Source organism: Notamacropus eugenii, chromosome 1 (genome assembly GCF_028372415.1).
Source record: "Notamacropus eugenii isolate mMacEug1 chromosome 1, mMacEug1.pri_v2, whole genome shotgun sequence".
NCBI lineage: Eukaryota > Metazoa > Chordata > Mammalia > Diprotodontia > Macropodidae > Notamacropus > Notamacropus eugenii.
Window position 1 is genome coordinate 217,236,194 of NC_092872.1, and position 26,116 is coordinate 217,262,309.

The following is a 26,116-nucleotide window of genomic DNA, read 5'->3' on the forward strand; positions in this document are numbered from 1 at the left end:
AACCAGGGAACAACTTTGGGGTTATTAAAGTTCTGGCATCATGAAACAGGAAAACAATTTATAACATAACATCAACTTCATACAAAGAAAGAGTTTGAAAGACTTGAGAATTCTGGGTAACACAATGACTAACCTGATTCCACAGAGGTGACAGAGGGGTGATAGACATCAGTCAGGTAGTTAAACTGAATTTATTAAGTGGCAGTGACTGTGTCAGACACTGTTCCAAGTGATAGGGATACAATGAAAGGCAAAAAAAACAGCCCATACTCTCAAGGAGCTCACAGTTCAGTGGGGAAGACCACATAACAATCATGTACATACCAGACGTAGATGGGATAAATGGGGGCGGTTTCAGAAGGAAAGCTCTAAGATTAAGGAAGACTAAGACAGTCTTCTTGTAGACAGTGGGACTTGACACACATTTTTGAACACGGTCAATATAAGAATTTATTTTGCTTGACAATACTTAATTGTTATAAGAGTTACAAAAAAAAAGATCAACATCTCTGGCAATGAACTATTTTCACAGTTATTGGACCATGCTAAAACAAAGTAGTCAAAAGAAATTAAACTCTGTATCTTATGTATATCTGAGATTGATAGTCTGACCAGTTTGACAAGGAGCCTGGAAGGGCTTTTTTTTGCCAAACAACCTATGGATAGAGATGCCTTACTTGTTACTAGGAGCAAGGATGAAGTTCTGAATATTGTTGAGGTTCCAGAGGAAATCTAAGACAATGGCAAACTGATATGAGAATCAACTTTCTCAGATTTCAACTTGAAAAAGTTTGTAGGGAGTTGCTGTTTTAGATTATTGTTGTTTTATTAAAATTGTTCTGATAATAGAGCTGAAGAGATTAGACCTCTAATATTTTGAAGCCCCTTTGATATTGGAGTTTTTAATTTATTGTTTTCTTGGTTTATCTGTCTCTAACCTGTAACCTCCTAATCTCCAGCTGCCTATTGCACATTTTGAAACATACACATCTTAACTCCACATGGCCAAAATGGAACTGCCTTTCCTCTACCCTCCCCACTTCCTAACTTCACTGTTATTAGTTATGTACTAGTATTGTGAAGGGCAATACCATCCCCCCAGGATTACTTGATGCCTCACTCTTTCTCACCCACATATCCATAGTGTTGCCAAAGCTTTTATTAATCTCTCCTATGAGCTTCCTTCTCTCTTTCACTGCCACCGCCCTTTGCAGACTCTCATCTCAAACACCTGGACTATTGCAGTGATTGACTGGTTGACCTCCTTGCCACGTCTCTCCTCACTAGTCCATCTTCTATTTATCTGCCAAAGGGATTTTCCTAAAGTGCAGGTCTGACCATGTTGCTGTCCCCTGCCCAACCCCCATATAATAAACTCCCATGGTTCCCAATTACCATCAGGATCAAAGAAAATCTTCATAACATCTACCCTCCTACCTTTCCAGTCTTCTTTTACTTTATTCCCCTTTCAAACTACACCTGCACTGCAATACAGTGACACTGGCCTCCTCGTTCTATCTCCTGAATGTGGTAGCATTTTCACTGTCTGTCCCCATGCCTGGAATTTTTCCTGTCATCTCTATTGCCTAGTTTTCCTTCAAATCTCAATTAAAATCCTACTTTCTACAAGAAGCTTTTTCATATTGTCCTCAATATTCACACCTTCATTCCACCGATTACCTTCTATTTATCTTGTATTTATTTTATCACTATATCCTGCATAAATGTGCATACATATATAAACATACATATGCATATATATATATATTACATAGACCTGGTTTGCATATAGCTATTTATATGTCATCTCCCCATTAGATTATGAACCCCTTGAGAGTAAGGACTGTCATTTGCCTTTCTTCATATCCCCCATAACCTAGCCTAGTGCCTGGCACCCAGTAGGTACTTAATAAGGGTTTGTTGATTCCCTTATTTTTGTAATAAATAATCATATTGAATTGGTCTAGAATTTGAGCTGAAAACAAAAAGTCAATAAAAATCTTTACCTGGGAGGTTATTTGTATTATGTTACATTATATTACATATTTTTAAACATATCATAATTTCTTAGCTTAGGGTTATGCAAAGTTGTAGAAATCGGGACCACTTATTTCTGTTTTATGCTCTCTCTTCTTTCTAGTCCACAAGGCTGAGGAAGTAGTCAAGGAAGTTGTCAAGGAAGTAGTAGAACATGCCAAGGAGGCCGGTGAAAAAGGTATGAAAAATTCTAAACCGCGAGAGCATTTAATGATAAGCAAAGCCAAACCGAAGGTGGTATGGCTGAAGTGGGCTCATAAAGTTCAATTCTCTTTTCTCCTCAATGACACCAGCCTTTATTTTGGCATAATTTTTCTTCTCTTGTTACTCATATCCATGAGATTGTCTTAAGATTTTTGTATAGACAGAAAACATGTTACTTTGAAAAATCAATCAGAAAAGAAATGTACTGGAAAGACAGGCCATCTTTACAAGCTTAACTACTTACAGGATACTTAAGACTAAGTGGAAGGACTTTGATAGGACAAGGAAACAATGTTGACTTCTTGTTGGTGTTCCTTGGGTTCTATTTGGTAAAGAAAAAAATTAACAGCATCATTTCAGAGTAACAGACAATTTGTGTGGTATAATTCATAGGGACCTGCTAAGTCTTACGCCATACCACGAATAAGAGGCTGAACAATCAATATTCCTTTACTCATACTTTCTTTCTTTCCTTATCCTCAAAAGTCATCGAAAATGTTGTCAAAGCTGTAAAGGAAACTGAAGAAAAAGCTGTGAAGGAGGTGACCAACAAAGTGACCAGTACAATAACGAGTGCCGCCGAGGGTATGATCAACCTGGGACAGTGATGAGCACTGCTATCACGGCCATCACAGGGCACAATAAAAAAGCCATGCGACTTCCATTTTGTGTACTGGTTTCATTGCTTACCATTGGCAAAGAAATGAAGAGAAAGTCTTTCTCCCCACCTAATGATTCAAATCCCCCAAATTACTGAGTAACAACTTATGGTATAGTGGGAAGGATACTAGATTCATGTCCAAAGGACCTGGTTCAAGTATTCATGCCATCACTAAATCTGTGACCTTGGGAGGGTTGAGTGGGATGGCCCCTAAGTTTCCTTTTGGCTATGAACCTATGATCCAATGAATTCCTGTGTATTTGACATTCTACGTATTGAAAGTAGGGCAACAGTTTGACTGTACAAACAAGTAATTATGTTTCTCTCCTAGAGAGATTTTTCCCATACAATTCCTTAAAGATTTCTAGCATAGATGTTAAATATTTCTTAACAAATGTTCAACTCCAGCATACAGACTAGGCAAGTAGCCACCAATACCCCAATATTAGCTGAGGTAATGATCATATTTTGGTTCGTACTGTTCAAGGTCTTCCTTGAAACCATTCCTGCTGGCAGATTCTGGCATTATGTCAATATAATCTGCTGGGTGGCAGATTACAACCTAACCCTAATTCTAAGGTGGCGTAGAGGATAGAGTACTGGATTTGGAGTGAGGAAGACTCTAACCTCAGACACTTACCAGATGTGATGCCAAGCAAGTCACTTAACCCTTCTTTCTCAGTTTCCCCATCTGTAAAGTAGGGATGATAATAATTATAGGTTCCACTTCCCAGGGTTGTTGTGAGGATCAAATGTGATCATATTTGTAAAGTTCTTTGCAAACTCTGAAGTGCTATGTAAATGCTAGATTATTATTAGAAAATCTGAATTTTGCTATTACCCATTAAATACACCAGAAGAATCAGAAGATAAATAATATGGAACATTTCCCTACCCTCCTATACTTTTAGAGAGAAATAGTAGCCTATAAGGGGAGTCTTATTTAATTGATCACTTTTATTAGCAGCTTTCATTGCAAAGGACTATACAGCTTAAGGGTAGCTAGAGGGCTCCATAGTGCATAGCATGCCTGCCCTAGAGTCAGGAAGATGAATCTTCCTGAGTTCAAATCTAGCTTCAGATACTTACTAGCTGTGTGACTCTGGGCAAGTCACTTAACTATTTGCCTCAGTTTCCTCATCTGTCAAATGAGATGGAGAAAGAAATGACAAACCACTCTAGTATCTTTGCCAAGAGAACCCCAAACAGGGTCGTGAAGAATTGTACACAACTCATTAACAATGCAGACCAGGCTATTTCCAGGTGTGGAAAAATTAAAATGCCACCAAGAAATGGATCCAGGTCATCTGTGGGGAGGCAATATGCACAGGAAGAACGTTGGATTTGTAATCAGCCAAACTAGATTTGAGCCCTGGCATTCCTGCTTAGAAGCTATGTGACCCTGGGCAGGTTTATGTATCTTTCTGACCATTTGGGGGATTTGTACACCCTACCTTGAAGAGTGGTTGTGAATGACAAAGGACAAAGTATACGCAAATGTTTCAAGGATCTTCCATTTCTTCACTGTGTGTACTCCCCTATAACTTAATTTGTATGTAAACCTCCCTAAATTCCAAAGTCCTAAACTAAGTTCCTTGACTGCCAACTTTTCAGGATCTCTGCAAGTTTTAAGTTAACCAGAGAAAGAATGCCTGTTTTAGTTCCCCCTTTGAGATGTTGTATGGGTTAATGACCATTTCTGTTAAAAGCCTTAGGTAAAACAGAGGATTAATTTGCAGAGAGAGATTTTTCTATCAGTAGTAGCTACTTGCTTAAGGGCTCAAGAAAAAGAACTTTGGAGCAATTTAAGGAGTATGTGACCGTTTTTGCCTTGACCCTGTCTAAATTCCTGTGTTTACAGATTTTTATAAAGTCTCTTATCTGATTAGTTAGCTTCTGTTCAAAGTACAAGGTAGTCTGATAAAATGCAATTTGTTTGCCATACAAATGAGTATTATCTTCCAAAATAGATATCTCAGGAGGTTATACGTGTATACTAATGTGTATGCAGACAGAGTATTTTTTTAAGAAGCCAAGGACCAGCAGTTCTCTGCCCCCATCCTCACCAAAAAAGCAAACAAAAACCCACTAGTATCCAGCTTGATCACTCATCTCCTGTGTGACTTTGGGTGGATTCCAAAAACCAAATCCACTTTCATTCCTCTGAAGACTAGAAGATATTTCCAGCAGTGGTATGACTGGAATACCTGAATATTCTCCTAGAAGGCACTTTGAAAGAGGATTTAATTTAGCTCCACCTGGAATAAAGGTGAGGAAATTGCAGCCCAGTGAGGTTTCATGACTTGGGCCGTCACATAGACCTGACCTGGCAGAGCTGAATTTTGAATCAAGGTCTCATGACTCCAAAGCCATTGCCACATCTCATCCTCTCTGCTCATCCTTTGTATTTTCATAGGTAATTCTCTAGCTAGGTGGAGCAGTAGAGAGTCATGAAGATCTAAGATGAATCTTCCCAGGCATCTTTCAGACAAAGCAATGGAATTCTTTCAGATGTTTTGCTAGTCAATTCTGTGATTTGGTGTGTTGTTTATAGTTATGACTACTGACTACCCTGCTGATCAAATTCAATGTTTATTCCCTACCCTACTCCTATTTCTAAATCTATTGAAGTTTAGATGGCTCGTATTTAAAAAAAATAAATAACTGGTTGCCACTTCTGAAGGTTAATGGTTAAGATTGTTGAACTCTGCTCAGGCTGACTTAAAGCCAATACAGAAAGTAAAGGCTGTAGGCGAGGTGACCATATTTTTTTTTTTAGATGAAAAAGATCCATTTAACAAATAACTGTACTTGCTAGATTTTTTTTTAAACTAAATGTAAGTAAATGTTACAACTATTTTTTGCAAACTAGGCAGTGTAATGATTGTGAATCAAACATATCAATGTACCTAGAGAATTAATTCAAAGCTTTATCCAAGCCAGTGATAAAAAAAAAAAAATCAACAGTTCATATCATAGAAACTCAAAGAGACTTCAGAGCTAATCTAGTCTATTTCCTACTTGAAGCAGGAATTTCTTAATGATTTAGTCTCCTCTTTAAAAAATCCTCCAGGGACAGAGAACTGAATACCACCCTCAAACTGATCTATTCTATTTTCAGGTAGCCTTCATTATTATACTTAGCCTTAGTTCTTTTGGAGGTGAGGGGAAAGAAGGATCAAGTCAACAGGGCAAAAGAAATATTCGTATAATTTCCTGGTGAAAATTTTATATTTTTTTTCCCAATTACATGTACACATAATTCTTCTGCCTCTCCGTCTTCTATACAGAATATTCTATGGCAGTTTCAAGTCCTTGTACCATCCTGGTCACTTTCCTCAGCATACATTACATCTTCTCAACATTCCTCCTAGGAGGCGGAACCCAGAACTAAGCTAGATATGATCAAAGAAAAAAATTTATAGTGAGACTATCACCTTGTTCCACACCCACATACTTGGAGATGTGATAATGTGTTCTCAAAATTGTAATGTCAGGGGGCGGAGCCAAGATGGCGGAATATAAAGACGCAGATACTCTAGCTCCGAACCCATAGCCCATAAAATATCTGTAAAAAAGATTCTGGAGCAACAAATTCTGGAGCAGCAGAAGCCACAGAACAACGAAGCGTAAGAGATTTCTGTTCCAGACAGACCTGACACGAAAGGTCCGTCGCGCCCCGAACCAGGAGCCCAGCCCAGCCCTATCTTGGCCACGGCACCGAGAGGAGCAGATCCGAGCAGACTTCAGGGAAGGAATCTCCAGCGTCCGCGTGGTTCCCTCCACCCACAGGTGACAAGGGTCGGTGAGAGAGTCTTTTTGGGTGGCCAACAGGGGAGTGGGGTGTCCCCGTGGCTCGGGCCCCCTCGGGAGGCAGCAGCGGAAGCGGGAGCAGACTGGGGCTCCCCAAGCAGGCAGGAGCCCAGATCCATTGTTGAAGGTCTCTGCATAAACCCCCTGAGGGAACTGAGCCCGTGAGGCGGCCCTGCCCCCACCTGAGCACCTGAACTTGATCTCACACTGAATAGCAACCCTGCCCCCGCATAAAGCCCTGAGGCTGGGAAGCTGCATTTGAATCTCAGACCCCAAACACTGACTGGGAGGATCAGGAGGCGAAGTGGGTGTGGAGAGAATATTCAGAAGTCAAGTCCCGGGCTGGGAAAATGCCCAGAAAAGGGAAAAGAAGACTATAGAAGGTTACTTTCTTTGTGAACAGGCATTTCCTCCCTTCCTTTCTGATGAGGAAAAACAATGTTTACCATCAGGGAAAGACACAGAAGTCAAGACTTCTGTATCCCAGCCCACTCAATGGGCTCAGGCCATGGAAGAGCTCAAAAAGGATTTTGAAAATCAAGTTAGAGAGGTGGAGGAAAAACTGGGAAGACAAATGAGAGACATGCAGGTAAAGCATGAACAGCAGGTCAGCACCCTGCTAAAGGAGATCCAAAAAAATGCTGAAGAAAATAACACCTTGAAAAATAGGCTAACTCAATTGGCAAAAGAGGTTCAAAAAGCCAATGAGGAGAAGAATGCTTTCAAAAGCAGAATTAGCCAAATGGAAAAGGAGATTCAAAAGCTCACTGAAGAAAATAATTCTTTCAAAATTAGAATGGCACAGATGGAGGCTAATGACTTTATGAGAAACCAAGAAATCACAAAACAAAACCAAAAGAATGAAAAAATGGAAGATAATGTGAAATATCTCATGGGAAAAACAATTGACCCGGAAAACAGATCCAGGAGAGACAATTTAAAAATTATGGGACTACCTGAAAGCCAGGATCAAAAGAAGAGCCTAGACATCATCTTTCATGAAATTATCAAGGAAAACTGCCCTGAGATTCTAGAACCAGAGGGCAAAATAAGTATTCAAGGAATCCACAGAACACCGCCTGAAAGAGATCCAAAAAGAGAAACTCCTAGGAACATTGTGGACAAATTCCAGAGTTCCCAGGTCAAGGAGAAAATATTGCCAAGCACCTAGAAAGAAACAATTCAAGTATTTTGGAAATACAATCAGGATAACACAAGATCTAGCAGCTTCTACATTAAGGGATCGAAGGGCATGGAATAGGGTATTCCAGAAGTCAAAGGAACTAGAACTAAAACCAAGAATCACCTACCCAGCAAAACTGAGTATAATACTTCAGGGGGAAAATTGGTCTTTCAATGAAATAGAGGACTTTCAAGCATTCTTGATGAAAAGACCAGAGCTGAAGAGAAAATTTGACTTTCAAACACAGGAATGAAGAGAAGCATGGAAAGGTAAACAGCAAAGAGAAGTCTTAAGGGACTTGCTGAAGTTGAACTGTTTACATTCCTACATGGAAAGACAATATTTGTAACTCATGAAACTATTCAGTATCTGGGTACTGGGTGGGATTACACACACACACACGTGCACACACACATAGAGACAGAGTGCACAGAGTGAATTGAAGAGGATGGGATCATATCTTAAAAAAATGAAATCAAAAATTGTAATGTCAAAGATCAAGTGAGCCAGAATTCCTGAATGCATCTTCTATCACTGAAACCCCAAGCTCCACTGCCTGTCATCTAATTGCTATGACCTACTGAATGCTTCTATTCCCCCACCCCATCTCCCACTTCCTCTCCCAAGCCACTTATCCCCCTGACCACCTCTTGTTTCATCCAACATGAAAGCTTTCTCTCTTATTTATGTCGTTGGTATGCATCACAAACACACACCACTGTATAGTACATACCATTGTCTCAAAAGCCATTATGGAGCTTCAGAGCCTCAAATGTTTCAAGAGAAGCTAGCACATTTTTTAAAAAAGTATTTGTATGGTTGTATCTGCTCTAATGTGGTTGTCTTATGATATGACCAAGGGATAAAGATATCAATTCTCTTTGGAAAAGTGACCAAAACTCCATGACATTATCTTTCTCCAAAGAGACGTTAGTGCTGGATAATAAAATTAAATGGGAGAGCATGAAGATGCTTTACAAAAAGAAAACAGGGAGAGAGAATATAATAGGAACTTCTGACAATTCTTTAAAAGGGGTGACCCTTTCAGTAAATAAAGAACACAGCAGACGGAAGCAATTCATGTTGGGCCTAAATGGAGGTTCCTAGGCCTAACTAAATGCTATAACTATAGAATTTATTAAGGGTTGGGGATATAGAGAAAGGAAGAAAAGAGTCCTTGGCCTCAAGGAGCTTATGATTTAATGGGAGAGACATCATGCAAACAACTACGTACAAGGAACATACAGGGGCTAAATTACAAGTAATCTCAGAGCGAAGGCACTAGCTTAAGGGAGATCAGGACACATTTTCTTATAATGTGGGATTTTAACTAGAAACTGAAGGAAGCCGAGGGGCAGGGACAAGAATGGAGAGTTCTGGGCATTAAAGAGAACAAAAATGCCCAATCAGGAGGTGGAATGTCTTGTGCGAGAACAAGAAGGTAGTGCATTATAGGTATATGGTGTGAGGGATGGCATAAAAGACTGGAAAGTAGAAGGGGCCCAGACCATGAAGGGATTCAAATGTGAAAGAGGATTTGATCTTGGAAGTGATAGGAACCACTGGAATTTACTGAATGTAGGAGACAGAGTAGGATGTGGTCAACCTATGCTTTAGGGAGGTCACTTCCGTTAAGTTGAGGATGCACTGGAATGAGGAGACTTGAGGCAGAGGCAGAAGCCTATTGCTGTAGTCTGGACATAAGGTGATGAGGGCAGAGTGGCAATACCAGGAGGGAAGAGATTTATAGGGAAAATGTGGATAAGAAGAATGTGTTCCAATGGCCTTGAAGGAAGCTGAAGCAGGTGCTGTGGAGTGTTTAGAGCCTGATCAGACACCAAAGGGGCCAAGGCTGTCTGCTGTATCCTGGGCCTTCACCAATTGTCTCATGACTGTGGGAAAGACAGTGAGGCTGACAACTTTGTGCAATTCTGCTTCACTTAAATTCAATTCACATGCAAGTCAAGACATCATCTCATGATGTCATCGGTCCTCTTTGAAATTGAAGAAAAAACAAAATCATCTCAAAAAACTTTTGCAATTGCTTGGATATGGGGCATGAGAATAGGGTCAAGGAGGTTGTAAGCCTGGGTGACTGGAAGGATGGGAGTATATTATACCACAATAATATGGAAGAGAGGCGGATTTGAAGAAAAGATGAGCTGCTTTGGACATATTGAGTTTAAGATGCCTACAGAACATCCACTTTAAAATGTTCAAAGGACAGTTGGAGGTACTAGACTAGAGGTCAGGGCAGAAGTTAAGGCTGGACAAATAGATCTGAGGATCATCTGCATAGAAATGAGAGTTGAATCTAGGGAGCTGATGAGATCAGCAAGCAAAATAGTCTAGAGGAAGAAGGTCCAGGACAGTGTTGGGGGACACATCCTTTTAATGAGTGTGAATTGGATGACTATCCAGTGACTGAGACTGAGTAGTCAGAGAAGTAAGAGAACCAGGAAGAGTAATGTCCTGAAAATTAGAAAGATTAGAGAATAAAGGAGTTGACTAACAGCGTCAAAGGCTGCAGAGAGGTCAAAAAGGATGAGGATTTAGAAAAGGCAATTATATTTGGCATTTAGATCTTAACTCTGAAGGTTGGAATTTGGGCTGAATGAGTTGAATGATAAGAGATACAGAGACAGAGAGAGCAAGAGCTGCTACAGGGACATGATTGTTGAGTCTTCTCAAGTTTAGCCTGAATGAAGCATACAGGATGAGAGCAAGCAGGGATGGTTGGATCAAATGATGGGTGAGCCTGGGAGCCTCAGTCAGGAAGAAATGAAAGATTAGTGGGAAATGAGATGACAGAAGGAGCAATCTGTTGGAGAGCATTTAGAGAGGTTTGCCTTACCAAGGAGAAGGGCCACCTCATTATGTAAGGCAGAGGTGGAGATAATGAAGGCATCTGAGAAATGGGAGATGAGGATGGTTGATAGGATGGAAGCAGGGGGAGTCAAGGATTGCTTCGCTGGAGTGAGGGCTTAATTGGAATTTCATTAATAAAAATTTGTTGTACACCCAGTAATCATGATTTTTTGTTTTCCCTGCTTTCTTCCCAAGTACAGTAAAAAGAAAGGTAACAGATGGTGGGAGTAATCGAAGGCTGGAGTTTGCCAGGGCAAGATCTTTGGATAAGCAAAGGAGGAAAGGAAAAACAGTCATTTGAAAGCAAACAGTGGGACACTGTAGAGTTCAACTACTTCACCAGTGGGTCAAGATGAAGAGGCAAGAATGTAGCCAGTGTAGGGGGGTGATAGCCTAAGAAAAAAACTGAGGGGTAGAAGGACTGGAGATCACAATGGGGACAAAGAACAGATGAAAAGATGGAAAGATGATCATTTAAAAAACCTGTAATTTCAGTTTATGAATATGGAAGTGGAGCATTTATGAGTGATGGCAAGATCTAAGGTGTGATTATCTTAGTCAGCATCTGAGGTGAGGTGGAGGAATAGGTTGTGGGAAATGAGAAAAGTCAAAGAACTGCAAAATTAGGGTATTTGAGGGAAGTATCAACATTGAAGTCTCCTGTTATGAGAGCAGGAAATAGCATCTATGGGCCAGTGTCTATGAGTCAGGCACTGACAAATGTAAGAGTGTTAGTAGATAAAAGATACCATAATCTTGATTGGGTGATATATATGGGTTGAATGAATCTAAAAACGAGGAAGGGTAGTAGAGGGAGTATTAGCAAAAGCAAGGTAAGGAAGTCACTCTCAATGACTGGAATGGTATGACGCAAAGTGTGAACTGTTAGAAACTGCCCCATCATCATCATCGCAGTACCAAGGCTCAGTGAGCACATCAAATAAACAAGCATTTATTTATCTCTTGCTATGTGTGCCAGGCTCAGCCAAAAGGAAGACAAGCCCTGCTTTTACTGAATTTACAGTCTAATGAGGGAAGACAACATATAACAGGAACTGATATGGAAGTGGAAGCAGGTTTCTGTGCGTGTGAAGGTACTCAAACCAAGGCATGGTGGCCAAGTCTAGAGAATGAAGGATGGCTGGAGGTTCTAGGAAGAATTCATGGATGAGAGAATAAAGACACAAGGGTGGAGGAAGAAGGCAGCTGAAGCATGGTGGCAAGATGAGAATTCCATGGAGTATAATGAAAGGGTTGGCTCCATCACAAAATTGGATGTTGTGGGACTGGGAACAACAGAGTGGGGGATGGGGAGCAGTGTTTGTACAATGATAGCCAGAATTTCAGAATTGCTGGGATTGGAGGATATGATGGAGTAAACTATAGTAATCACTGAGGAATGAGGTCAGGGAGACTGGGCGGGGAAGAGAAGAAAGGAAGAGAAGAAAGGAAGCAGCTTGGTGGAAGCAGGGAAGCCCAGGAGGGAGAAGGCTGGGCTTTCTCCCAATTATGGGGTTCCAAGTAGGCTTCAACAAACATTTGAGTTGACCTCAGGGTAAAAATATATCACCTGAACATACAATTAGATATGCAATTTTAAAAAAACACAGAAAAGAAACAGTAGGTTTGAAAAAGATGAACTTTTAATAACCGCTTTTATCAACCTGTTAAGTCATACAGTTACAAAGTAGTTAGAAAAAAAAAACCATGAAATATCTGTTATTTTTTTCCGTTAAAAAAAAACGGAGGAGACGGAGAATTCACTATATAAATAATATCTGGCACTTCATTGGGACTCTAGACAAAAGGCCTTCCCCAAATAACCCCAAAGAAGTGAACTTGTCCAAAACAAAACCAAACCACCAGATCTGATCCAATTTTGTGTCAAGGGCCACTTTGTTAGGCTTGATTATATTCAGAATGTGAGGTCTCCAAATAAAGAGAAAATACAAAGACTTCCAGAGACCAAGTCATTGGGCGATATTTATAGCCGCCAGCTAGGGTCTGAATGACAATGACAAGGCCAAAATTATTTCTGGTTAGACTTCATATTTTGATTCATTTTTCAATGAGGCACCATAAAACCCAGCAATCTGAGACCTGATCAGATCTCAAAGCAAAACAAACCAAAAAAATCCCACCTAATTTTTATTATGATTAAGAGGTTATTAAAATTTGCTGGAGTATGTCAGGATTATATTTCGCAAACTTCAGAATATTTTTAAATGTTAAAGGAAAAACAAGCCCCATTCATCGATCAAGTAATAAAGAGAACCTGACTATTATGAATCGGATTTTAATTTTTGCTGGATAACTGTATGCAGTTGATAAACTATAAACGATACTGTTCTTTTCAGGTTATAAAAATACTAGCTTTTTTCAACCACATTTATAGGCATCTCACTGCTTGAGTCAAGGTTAGGTCTGATAAATGATTAAAGGCAATTCTATTACAGCAGCATGGTTGTTTTTTTTTTCTTAAAAAGGGAGGAAAACGTTGACTAAAGAGAAAGTGTATAATTCCGCAACAAGTCAAATGGAGGTATTTTGCTGATGTAAAGTAACAACCTAATTCCCTGCAGGACGGCCATTCTATCTTCTGTCAGTGACATAACACTGGTAAATAAGGCCCTCTGGAAAGTCTCAAGCAACTTATAGCATTCACCAAAACTGCAATGAGCGAGCAGAGCGTGATGACCACTGATGTGAGCCACCGGATGCTCACCTGCTGTAGTAAGGTGACTCCTGAGGTGGGGAGGCAGCCTCAAGAGCAAAGCAGTATGCCCATATGAAGAAGGCATTTTACTGAGCAGCAAAATACACCAAATGGCCCTCAACTGAGCGAACTAGTTATTGTTAGACCCATGAGTCTGAGTTTAAAGGAAAAAATTAAAGACTAATTTGGACTGAAACTGGTTGGGAGGTGTCCACTACAGTAAATCATGAAGGAGAAGGTATTTCTGTGGTTACATGTAAACTTGTGATAGGCTGGAGGAAGATGAAGGAACAGGAGGTGAAGAGAGAATGCTGACTCATTTAGGTGATGGTCAAACCAGCTTCATTATACACCTTGAAGATTTTCTCGATCGCATTGACATAAGCAGCTGTTCTTAAGTCCAGTCCCAGGTTATACTTCATGGCAGTGCGCATAATTTGCTGAAATGTAGAATGGAAAGTGTGTCAAAATAAGCAACTTGGCCATTTACTCTTCAAAATTAGCAAATAAGACAGACATGAGCATGCTGCTATTCAACCTTGATTAGTCTAATGAAACAACAGTTTCACAGAATCTGCCTATATTTACTGAAGTAAAAAAAGTTGTGATTAAAATGATAATGACATGTATTTATGGATAATGCTGTTTTTCAGTTGTGTCTGACTCTTCATGATCCATTTAGGGTTTTCTTGGCAAAGATACTGGAGTGGTTTGCCATTTCCTTCTCCAATTCATTCTACAGATGAGGAAGCTGAGGCAGACAGGATTAAGTGACTTGCCCAGGGTCACACAACCAGTTCCTGACACAAGATTTGAATTCAGTATGACTCTTCCTGACTCCAGGCCCAGCACACTAGCCCTTGTACCACTGAGCTGCCCCATAATTCAAATAACTAAATTCTATGAAAACTAAACTTTTGAGAGTTTCCTGTAAACATGGTAGGCATTCTGGATATTCTCATTTGGGCCAAAAGAAAAAAACAAAAACCCCATAAACAAAAGCCCATGACTCAAGGTGGACAAATGCTCCCATCACTCCCCCGCCTCCAGAACTGATGTGACATTCACACATTTAAGACCGGTAATTACCCCCCACCCCGCCCAATGAACAGCATTGCCATTTCCGGCTAAGTAGCATAGGATCTAAAGGCACAATTTCAAGCAAGACTCTGTGTTTTGAGCTACCTTTGATATGGCTGATGAAAAATAGGATTGCTTTTTGCATACATACCCGGGCAGAACGCTCCATTGTATATGCTAACCCAGAGTGCACGATGTCCTTCTCAGATGCTCCCTACAAAGACAGAAAATGAATGTAACAAAATGATTTTTTTGTTGCCCCCTTTGTTTCCCTGCTGCTAGCTAAAAATTGCCATGTTCACCTTTAACTACACTAGAACAATTGTACAGCTCAATACTTGGTTATGAGTACACATAATTTAAGAAGGGCCATAAAAGCATGTTTTTAATCAAATGAATGTTTATGGGGAGAAAACAGGTAAGGAATATTCATGACTGAAATTTGGTGATTCAACAAGTATTTCTGCAAAAGTCAGGAAGATTTTTCTTTAAATATTTTTGTATTATGGTTTTTAGAAGAAGGCTCCTCATACTTGAAGGCCAACTCCACAACTCTCTAAACTATCAACAGGAAAACTTCATTATAAAAGAGCTATGACATATATGTTCTGTCAAATTAGAAGACAAATGTCCCTTTAAATAGGGCCACCATTCAAGAGAAGCACATGTAGACTAAATGAATTTCACTACCTGACATGGAAATTCTGTAACATTCATAGTGCTGCTTTACAATACCAACCATGGCCCTGGGCAAGTCACTTTGTGCTCTCAGTCTCAGTGCTTTCTGTCTACCAAGGGACAGAAAGAGGAGTGGAAGGAGTTCCCCCAATGATAAATTGGTTTACAAGGTATTTTCACATTCATCCTCAGATCTTCAATGACTCTATAAACTAAATCATGGAGAGAAGGTAACTATTAGCCTCAGTTCATAGATGAAGAGAACTGAGGTTCAGAAATAGACTTTCTGGATACATGGTTTGGAGCAAGTGGGAGGACTTGTCCCAAGGGCTCATGACACCAGGTTCAGTGACTCAGCTCTGCCACTTGGCCTCTGCCTACAGGAGAGGCTGTCATTAGACTTGAGGTCCATTTTATACCATCTTAAAGTCACAGAGTCCAACCACTTCAGGAGACTTGAAACACTCAGGCCTGGGGGAGGAGGGATAAAATAATTTGCTCTGATTATAAAAATAATTAATGATAATTTTCTTTCAAAATAGTTTAAGAATTTTCAAATTTTTTAAAATTGGAGAACTGTTATTAGCAGCCCTGATATTAAAGGCACTGCACAGACACATCTCAAGAACCATATGATCAAGACAAAGCTCTAGAAGACAGAACTACAGCCTCAGATTAATGCATATCTAGTCCTGTTTGTTTTCTTGAAAAATCAGAGCCATTCTGGTGCAGTGTCCCAAGGGAAAATGGTATATTCTGGTCATGGATCTCCTATTACCAACAGTTAAATTTTGGTCACTATTTTACATAGAAAAAAGACATTCATTGACAGTTTAATCTACTATGCAGAAGATAAAAACCGTTTTCCTTTTTCATTTGAGAAAAAGCAGACCACTACTACATGGACCTTTTAATTCCTCAATTTTAATAATACACACCAGAGCTATTTGCTTTAGAGACTTTCAACCAGACTGAGGTTATAAACTGCAAATGTTGTTTTGCTATTTCAGTAATTAACATGTTCAACAGGGGACAATGTTGAAGAGTCAATGGAATTGGCCTCAGTAGCCAGGAAGAGCTGGCTGGAAGAGTTCAGTGGTTGTGTGACCCTGAGTAAGTCACTCAACCTCAGTGCTCTGGGTGACTCTTACAACAGAAGGGGCCAAGAAGGTGCCAACCTGCACATGTAGAAGGAACGCCTTCACCTAAGTTTACTAGACCAATGATACCATGTGCAAATACTACAAGTATTGAGTGAACAGAACAAAAGGAGGTATTAGATAAGTTTTCATTTTGGCATTCTCATAATTGCATTAAGCTACACAATAAACACCACTCACTTCTTTTAAAAACTATTATTATCAGCCATCAGATATATGGGACTAGAGGGTTCACTCCACATTTAGAATACATTCAGGGAGCAGCTGTAAAATATCTGAGCATATCAAAGTTAATCACCTTAATTAATCTAGAACATAAACTGCAATTCACTGGGCCTGAGTACCAAGAATAATCAATGCAAAAAAGATGATCCTGCTAAAGTTACTCACTGATATTCTGTCCTGGAATTCTGCTGTGGGTACAACTGGAATAGCACCACCATGTTTGCCAAACTTTCTTTCTAAACTTTCTTGAACAGACACTGGGGGGAGAAAAGGAAGTCAAGAATAAATAGGAATAGCGAGAAATGAGCGAAAAACGGACAATGACATAACTAAAAACCAACATGGAAATTCAAAGTTCTCATCTACCTGTCCCACTTAACGTTGTGCTAGAAAGGAGATATTTTCTCACAGTTTCTATTTAAGTGTGAACTTAGATTATGGTTTTGTTTCTATAGCACCCTTTACACCAAGGGTGTCTGAGGGCAAACACAGTTTATTAAAAAGAAAAATGACAGATGGGAAGGGTAAATGAAAACAGGTGAAAAGAAACATTTTTATCCAAACTTCAGGTAATGACAAAGTAACAGCAAATCCCCATCTTTAGAATCACCTTCAGGGCCGTTCTTCACTGAAAATGTACTCTGGAAGTTCAAATGGAGAATTAGTTTTACTTCAGCCAAATGAGAAATCTCCACCATTAACTAAAATTTAGTCTTTCAGGGACCTTCAAAGGCCCTTGGCAGAAGGTGATAGCTAACAATGAGTAACAGCCCAAGTCAGCGACCCAGCTCTGCTCCAAGAAGAGAGAGTGTCATTTATTTTCAAGTCCCTTAGGCCATGACCTTTAAACACAGCTGGGTGCCAGGTGTCCCTCGGGCAGCACTCTTCCAGAGCTGAAAATATGTTATTTAATATCATCAATCCAGTCTTCTTCCTTACCAGTCCAGGTCAGAATAAAATTTAACTAAAACAAAATTTCTTCAGCTTTATGAAGAGTGTGAAATGATCTCAACTGGTGTTCTAATAACCTGCTAATTGGCCCTAAGACTTCTTAGCACTTACTGAGCAGGTGGTAGTTAGAATCCCTTTCATATTTGAATGTCAATCTGCCATAGCTGACATGGTTGAGATTTTTCAGCCATTCAAAGTAAGACACTGTCACACCTCCAGCATTCAAGAAGAGATCCTAGACACAAAAATATATCACAAAAAAAACCATCAGCAATTCATCTGTGAATTCAGAACACAAGCCATAATGGACATGGATACATGGCACAAGAATCCCAATGCTGAAGGGGACAGATCTGTTAGCAGAATTTCTCTGCAAGACCCAATATTCCACCCCACATCCATAAAATCTAACAACGCAAAATCTTCCAAGTCTTTCTGCTTTAGTCAGCAGGTGTAGATGTTTTCTAGCTTATGGTAGGGACTCTTATCATTGATCCACTGAGGATCTTCTCAGGTCCTGGTTCTGAGCATGGAAGTAATGGGGTTATGTCAGATGGCGCTGGGGCCTCACAGACCATCTAGTCAGTCCCTTAGTGCCTTCATTTTCGCTGAAGAAACTGAAGGAAAATGTAACCTAGTCTGACAATCCATAACATCCTTAAGTTAGAGTTTTAAAAGTTAAAACAAAAGTTTGTGCTAATCATAATCCTACCAAGTTCTTGTGCGAATTCTCCTTCTGCTCTTTGTAGACATGACAATCCCACTACTTGTAAAAGTGCTAGAATGTATTAAAAACAATAAAAACAAGGAGATAAGGATAACAGCAACTTACAGGTATAACCAGAATATTCCTTTCCAGGAAAATCTTGTCAGCCTCTGGGGTTGTGGGTCCATTGGCACCTTCAGCAATGATCTAAAAAGGAATCATGGGGCAACTGTAATACGTACATTCTACCAAACAGGAAACTTATTTCAGCTCCTACTATTCTTTCAAATGATTAAAAGGTACAGTAGGTACTCTTTCAAGGTTGCCTCTTACAAGACCCCTATCAACATTATCTCTCAAAAGAAGAAACCCTTAATAATAAAGTGTTAAAGATGACCTTTCACACAATGCTTTATTTTGAGAAAATCAAAATGCATTCTTTCTTTCATGAAGCCATTAATAATTTTAGTCCATGTTGATATATCTAATTGAAAATTTTTTTCTTTTTCTGGGGGGAGGGGCAAGGAGAAGAAGGAAAGGAAGTAGGAGGCAAATATGGGATTTCTTTCTCACCTTTGCTTTGATTTTGGGTGCATTAGACTTAGTTAACTGTTTCTCACTGGCAGCAGGGATGAGTATGTCACAATCTGCTTCTAAAATGTTTCCCTCATAGGGCTTTGCCTTGGGGAAGCCAATAATTGTTCCATGTTGCTGTTTGAAAAACAGAATAAACAGCTGCATTAGAATGCCGTAATTAAGGACCACTACTCATTCCCAATAACATCAAATATTAAGCATTTGTAAAGGTCATTATAAAATTTTATAGATCATTCTCAAAGTGACATACCAATTTATAATCCTCTAGCTCCTTGGGGTCGATACCATCTGGATTCCATATGCCCCCCTCATGTTCACCAACAGCAACACATTTAGCACCAAAACGATGTAAGTATCTCATTGAATGAAGGCCTACATTACCAAATCCCTGTGGAGAAATAACAGCTCATGACACACATATGCATACACAAATGTACAGACATTTATGTAGTACCTGCCTTAGAATGAACTTGTGTAATAAGAGAGGAAACCATTTGATAACCTGCCCAGAGTCACCGAGTCAGTCTGCATCATAACTGAGATTTGATGACAACTCTTTCAACTCACAGCCCTGTTGTATGTTCACCTTATACCATAATGCAAACTCACTTCCAGCTGGAGAGTTTACTTTGCCAAGATAAGCCCTCCTTTTCAAAGCATGTCTCAATGCCACTGCCAGTAACTATGACAACACTGGATTTGGCTCCTGCCTAAAAGGTAAGTACCTGTTGAATATAAAGTTTCACCATTTAGCATCTTTGGAATACAAGAGAAGGTTCAGGCATTCCCTTTTGGCCTGCAATGATACCATGCCATCTGAGAACAGTCTTGTACCCTCATTATTCAGATGAGAATACTGGTAAAAGGACTAGCCCAAGGTCACACATACATGATAGAGGCAGAATTCTAGCCCTCCTCTTCTCACTTCAAAATTCAGCGCTCTTCCCCCCAAATAACAAGGATTTTAGCTCATTTGATCCTCACAGCCACCTCAGAACCATCATAGATAGTATATCCATTGCTGAAATGAAAAAATGGAAGCAGACCTTGAATGTTTGCTCCTGTCACACAGCCAGTAGGTGTCAGATCTAGGTGACTCAAGTGTAAAAAGGGAAGAGTCTTCTCATGATTTGTACAAAGTAAGATGTAAGCTAAAACTCAAGTAAAACACACAAACGTACGCACATACACACACACACGCACGCTTGCATGCACACACATACAATTAAGAGCAGGGAGATAAGGGACAAGGTAAAATTTTTCTTTTTCCAAAGTTTAAAAAGGATTAAAATGCATTATTTTACGGAAAGTGTGGCCCCTGCTAGGCTAAGCACCTCTGAAAAGCGGTCAGAAACCTGAGTGAGACTACAGGGGCTCCAATGCAGCCCCTGCAGAGCTTACTTCACCATAATGACTCCATGTATTCATTCCAGATAATCAAGTTAATAATGTGTACTTCCTCTAACTAAGAATGAGATGTGGTGCATTTTTCTGCTTATTATGTAACCAAGAGGACAATATGTAATTATTAGCATGTTATCCTCATTATTCCAAATATAACAATTATTCTCTGGCTGAATAAAGGGGTAACAACAGTTATGATTATGCCCCTGAAGTCCCAATAAACTATTAGAAACTTATTACTGTTATATAACAAATTATTTCTCATTTGCTCGATTTTATTATTTAGAAAACTTTTTTAGACTTTTGCTTAAAAAGTGGTTATTATTCCTGGATATAAAATTTGGGTTGAAGTATAGGGAAGAGAAGATTGGAAATATTCCATGAATAGCAAAGACATCTAAACCAGTCCTTACCACTGAAGGAACTGGGTCCCTCAGTTCATATCGAAAAAGTGTACATGTAGCATTAGAATCACTGGCTTCATAAAAATTATTATAGTATATCAAAAATAGTTTACTATCTACTTTAGATGAAAAATAAATTTCTGTAAACATTATGAATCAAGTACTTCCAATGTTTATTTAACTAACTTTAAGAGAAACAACAATGATTACCTGAACAACAAATGTTTTATCTCCAAATCCTGGAGTCATTCCCAAAAGGCTCATGTAAGAAGCCTCATTGATGAAGTTTTCAATTCCATGGAAGACACCACGACCAGTGGCGGAGATACGCCCATGGATGCCACCTTGACTGATGGGTTTACCAGTAACACAGGCATGTGCATTAATATCCTATAAGAAAATTAAAGCTTGATTGAACACATATCAATAAACAAACACTTCTCAATGCACCAAGTGCTGAGGATACAAAGATTAATGAAATAGTTCCTACCCTCAAGGAATTCATATTCTATAGAGATCTGGGAGTCAGCTGCCTAGAAATAAGTGAACCCAGGGAAGTTATGAGGTCACTGAAAGAGTATAGAAATAAAAGAGGACTCCAGGACAGAGCTGTGAGATACATTCACAATTAAAGAGCATAATATGGATGATGATTCAGAAAGGAGACTGGGGAGTGTTCAGATAGATAGGAGAGAGCATCCAAAAGACAGAGTGGTCAACAATATCAAATGCCACAGAAAGGTGAAGAAGAATGAGTTTTAAGAAGAGGTCACATTAGATGTGGTAACAAAGACATGACTGCTAATGACGGAAAAATCAATTTCAATTCAGTAGTGGGTGTTGGAAGCCAGAATGAAAGGAGCTGGGAAGTGAGGAGTGAAAATGAAGGCAATGAGTAGAAACAGGATTATTGTGTTTTGTTTTGTTTTTTAAGAAATATTGACAAAGAAGAAATATGAAGATAGCTTGAGGGTATAATGTTATGGCCAAGTTTTTCCTCAAGGAGGGGATATTTGTAGGTAGCATGGAATGCAGCAGGAGATAAGGACACATTCAAGATTAAAGAGTGGGACTGATTATAAAGGAAATCTGCTGTAGATGACATCAAGGGTAAAAGTAGAAGAATTGGCCTTGGAGTTGGCTGGAGGAAGGAAAAAGAAAGAAGAAATGGGAGACAAAATCAAGGGGGTTTCAGGTGAAGAGGGGAGAAGTGGAACTCAGCAAATAGCTTCTATTTTCTCAGTAAAGTAGATATCAACATCTTCTGCTAAGGTAGAAGAAAGGGTTGGGTGAGAGGCTTCAATAGAAAAGAGGGCAAGCATGATGGGCAGTGCAGCAGGAAAAAGTAAAAAACATTTGTTAAAGTGGATATATATATATGTATATGTGTATATATATAATATATACATATATATATATATCCACTTTAACAAATGCTTTTTTATGAGATGCATCAACTGTCTAAGGGCAGAGGCCAATGAGCTGAGTACACATATCCTTGAGAAAGGAGGCATCAGGTCTTACTGTACCATACATAGTACATTAGAGTCAAAGCACTCTCAGGCACACATATGGTATCCAAATGGAACAGTTCTACTTATGGCAAAACTAAAATTTGTATTCTAACTAAAATAAAGCCTAACATTTTATATACTGTTAATTCAGAATGGCTTTTTCTTGGTCATTTTCACAGCTATTGGGAGGTAGATAGGGTAAGAAGTTGTTCAAGGCAATCTCAGCTTTCAAAGTCATTCTGATGAGGGTGGAAGGGGGAAGGGGTGAAACCCCCACAAAGACCAGAGTACCCAGGACAGGTCACCTGGAATGAATTCACAGACTCAAGTATTGCTGAGGTCAAGGTAAAGATTTTATTATGCTTTTCAGCAGGCAAGCATTCTTAGAGAACCTGCAACCTTAGAGGGGTACAGGGAAAGTTTATATAGGATATTCTATAGTGAAGCATGTGCCAAATATGCTAATTAGGTGATTCAGAGTGGGATTAGGGAGTGGTTATTTCTTAAAGGAACATGCACTTTTGGTACTGATGCAGATATTTTACCCAGAGTTCATAGGGAAATAGCCCAAGGTGGGGCTACCTTGAAGTATGGTTTTAGGCCAACACAACACAGAAATACCCAGGTTGCTCTCATCAATGTCTTGTTAGACATGATAAATGTAAGGGAATACATGTATGTCTAAGTCTAGGATACATGATTGGTCAGTGAGTAGTAAATGACCCAGTGGACAGCCAGTTCAGCCAGTATACAGGTGGTCCAGTTCTATAGGTGCAGCTGGCTGCTGTATCAGGAAGGGAGATAATGGTTTTTGCTAGGGCAGGCTGTGTCCTTGGGCTGGGGAGACACTGCCTGGGATGGTATTTTGAGGTTAGGGAGAAATGTGATTTTTAAACAGAAATGTGGTTTTAGAATTGGGGTCCAAGCACATAAACCCAAGCACCCCATCAATTCCCTCAACTCCTAAAGCTAATGAAGCTAAGTTCATCTTCTCTTCATTTAAAAAGTGACAAGTGGCGGGCTGAGCAGCTCGGTCCATAGTATGCTAAGCATGCAATTAACCTGCTATCCCCCTGCAATGTCATGGAGCCCAGATACTCTGACAACCTTCGGAACATGTTTCATTAGGAAGTCATTCAACAGTTAATGGGTTCTTCAGAACACACTCTTTGAATTATTTTAAACAGATTAGCATTGATAATACCTATAGTCAAAGAAAGGGACAAAAAACAAAGAACTGAGGAAGGTTATTTGGGTGCTCCTCAAACAGACTCAGCTTCTAAAAACAAACCAGAGGAAGAGGTCACACTAACTAAGACATAGCTAAACAATTACCAAGTACGACAAGTGACCTGATGTGGAGATAACAACTCTTTTAACCAAAAATCAAAAACTAGTTACTTCTTGTAATCAGGTATTCAACCAAACTGTGGACTTGATACCTTTCATTCATGCATTCTGCAAGGATTTACTAATCTGCCACCTCACTAAAATGAGACCCCAAACCACAAAAACCCATCTTCAGGGAGTTTTCATTTGATTGGCATTATTACCTCTACTGCCATACTTCCTTTGCCCCCATCCCTATACATTCCCTTTTCCACTCTGATCTTAACTTTATTTTTCATTCCCATAACACTTTGCAAAGTCACAGGATATACTTATTCTACATATGGAGCCATAAATATACAACTTGCACAAAAACTGTCTTATCTACATCTTCTCTCCAAGTTGACAGTTAAGTGCTTCAAGGACAGGCCCTGGTGGTACTGGTTCTTTATAATCCCGATCAGGAAAGTGCTCAGATTACAGCAGCTCAATAAATGCTCTAACTGGATACTTTAACCCCAACTACAAAAAAAAAAAATAAAGTTGTTATGTATCTGCAATATCTAATTCATTATATGAGAGTACTAACTTACATCAGATTAAGGCTTCTAACATTTCACCCTAAACATTAGATAAAGGAAACTTTTTATTTTCTTGTAGCAGCTCATTTTCAACATTACTAATCTCTACAGCTTGTTACTAAACTTGGCAGATATCCACAGCCAATGTGAAAGGAAAGCTTGATTTCCTTCCCCAACCCCCACAGGAGGACAAGACTCTTTCCTCCATAGCAACTGGTAGACTGCTTTACTGTTTGCAGAGGGCTACAAGATCTTACCACAAGATTTCCAGAAATGAAACTGGGGGGGGGGGGGGGAGGGATTTCTTAAAGATTTTCCATTACTGCAAACTGCAACAAATCAAAGTGATGTGTACTTGTATGGCACTTCTGAGTTTTCAGAGTGCTTCCACATTCACTATTACCTTTAGCATGAAGGAAACACTCTCATGATGCTTGGTAGAACTTGAGGACTCAAGAAGAGGAGAAGGGGTCACGTAAGAGGAAGGGCATGATGGATACGTGAGAAAACAAAAAACATTAAATGTTCTAGAAAACCTTGAAATCGCTAAGTGCTCAATGACTTCTGAGACTCCTTGAATAAAAAGAGGAAATGCCCTTCATTTCGCAATGAAAAATAAAGAAAAAAAGAAATGAAAAAACAAGAAACAGGAAAAAGGACATAAAGTAGAGGAAGGGAAGGATGTATGACAGTGCTGGACAGGAAGGTTGAGACCCAAGTTATAAAGGGGCCTCATGTTGAATAGAAAGGTCTGCATTTGATTCTAGAGTCAGTGGGGTACCACTGAGCAGAAGTGACCTGGTCAAACCTATACTTTGGTAACTGAAGATGGACAGAGAGGGGAGGAGAGTTGGCAGGGAGCTCAAGTACAAGGTGGAAGAGGAAAAAGATGAAAAAAGGGACATACACAAGGTCTTGTGGAGGTAGAAACAATAAGAGTTTGCAAACGATTAGATACAAAAGGGTGAAGGAGAGGGAAGGGTCCGAGGGTGACCCCAAGTCTGCCAGTCTCCACAGTAATAAGGAGGTGTACAAGAGGGAAAGGTTTTAGAGGAAAGATCATTCATTCTGGTTTTTGGCATACTGAGATGCCTGCAGAATAGCCCATTTGAAATGTCCAAGAGTGCTGGCTACCCCTGATGCTATATGAAAGAGATCTCCTTGTTCTGTCTGGAGTCAAAGGACAGAAGAACAATAAGCAGAAGCAGAATAGGCTGATTTCAGCTCTACATAGGGGAAAGAGCATTAAAGAGTTGTCTCAAAGCAGAAGAAGATACCTTAGGAGGTCCTGAGTCTCCCTTCACTGGAGGTTTCTAAGTACTGAGAGGTGCCATGGGGGGATTCCCAAGAGATTCTAGGTTAAGAGAATTAGTGGTAAGCCTAGAAATGACATGTTGGCTCCTAGACACAGGTTTGACAGAGCTCCCATTTCTTATTTTACTCAAGGAGCTAGAGCTCTGCTCCAGATCAACAATCAACATAAACACTCAAAACTTCAAAAGGTGGGCAAAGTTGGTGTTTAAGTATCAAGGAGCTAAGTTGTTTTGTTTTTCCAAGTTCTTTAGACCAGAAGAATGCAGTATACCTTTTGGTACTAAACAGTAAGCTTTCATTCACTAATGGCAAAGTTCCAAATGCAATGTGGGTGGTAAAGCACAGGAAGTGATTTAGAAAGCTGTTTCTAAAGCAAATCCAAGCAGGCCAATGACTGCATAAAAGCAGAGATTTATGGAATTAGTTTTCCCACAGCTTTCTTTCATGAATAATTAAAGCCTCTGTTAAGAGTGCAGAGCAGCACACCACTTGTGATGGCAACCTGTAAATGCAGTTGAGGGCAGAACCCAGGCTAGCTCAGACACCAGCAGCACCAACCATTACCAGAGACTCACACGCACCATGACGGTCTGTTACCCACACAATCTGTCTCAGTGCTGTGCCACAAGAGCACCTGCTAGGTTTAGCTTCATGAGCAGCAATTAGTAATTAAAATAATAGTATTCCTGCC

General features: G+C 39.7%; 1 protein-coding gene across 1 annotated transcript in view; it reads right to left on the bottom strand.

Annotated features, from left to right (window-relative positions):
* Positions 1–12,391: 12,391 nt before the first annotated feature.
* The window catches only part of GLUD1 (glutamate dehydrogenase 1), a 35,676-nt gene continuing 21,951 nt past the window's right edge, over positions 12,392–26,116 (bottom strand). Inside the window, exons 6-13 of the mRNA XM_072627320.1 lie at positions 20,898–21,077; positions 19,130–19,267; positions 18,856–18,993; positions 18,409–18,489; positions 17,688–17,811; positions 16,791–16,882; positions 14,714–14,776; positions 12,392–13,922 (exon numbers count right to left, since the gene is read on the bottom strand). Coding sequence (XP_072483421.1) covers positions 13,803–13,922; positions 14,714–14,776; positions 16,791–16,882; positions 17,688–17,811; positions 18,409–18,489; positions 18,856–18,993; positions 19,130–19,267; positions 20,898–21,077 — 936 coding nt within the window. The 3' untranslated portion in view covers positions 12,392–13,802. The remainder of the gene's footprint in view (positions 13,923–14,713; positions 14,777–16,790; positions 16,883–17,687; positions 17,812–18,408; positions 18,490–18,855; positions 18,994–19,129; positions 19,268–20,897; positions 21,078–26,116) is intronic.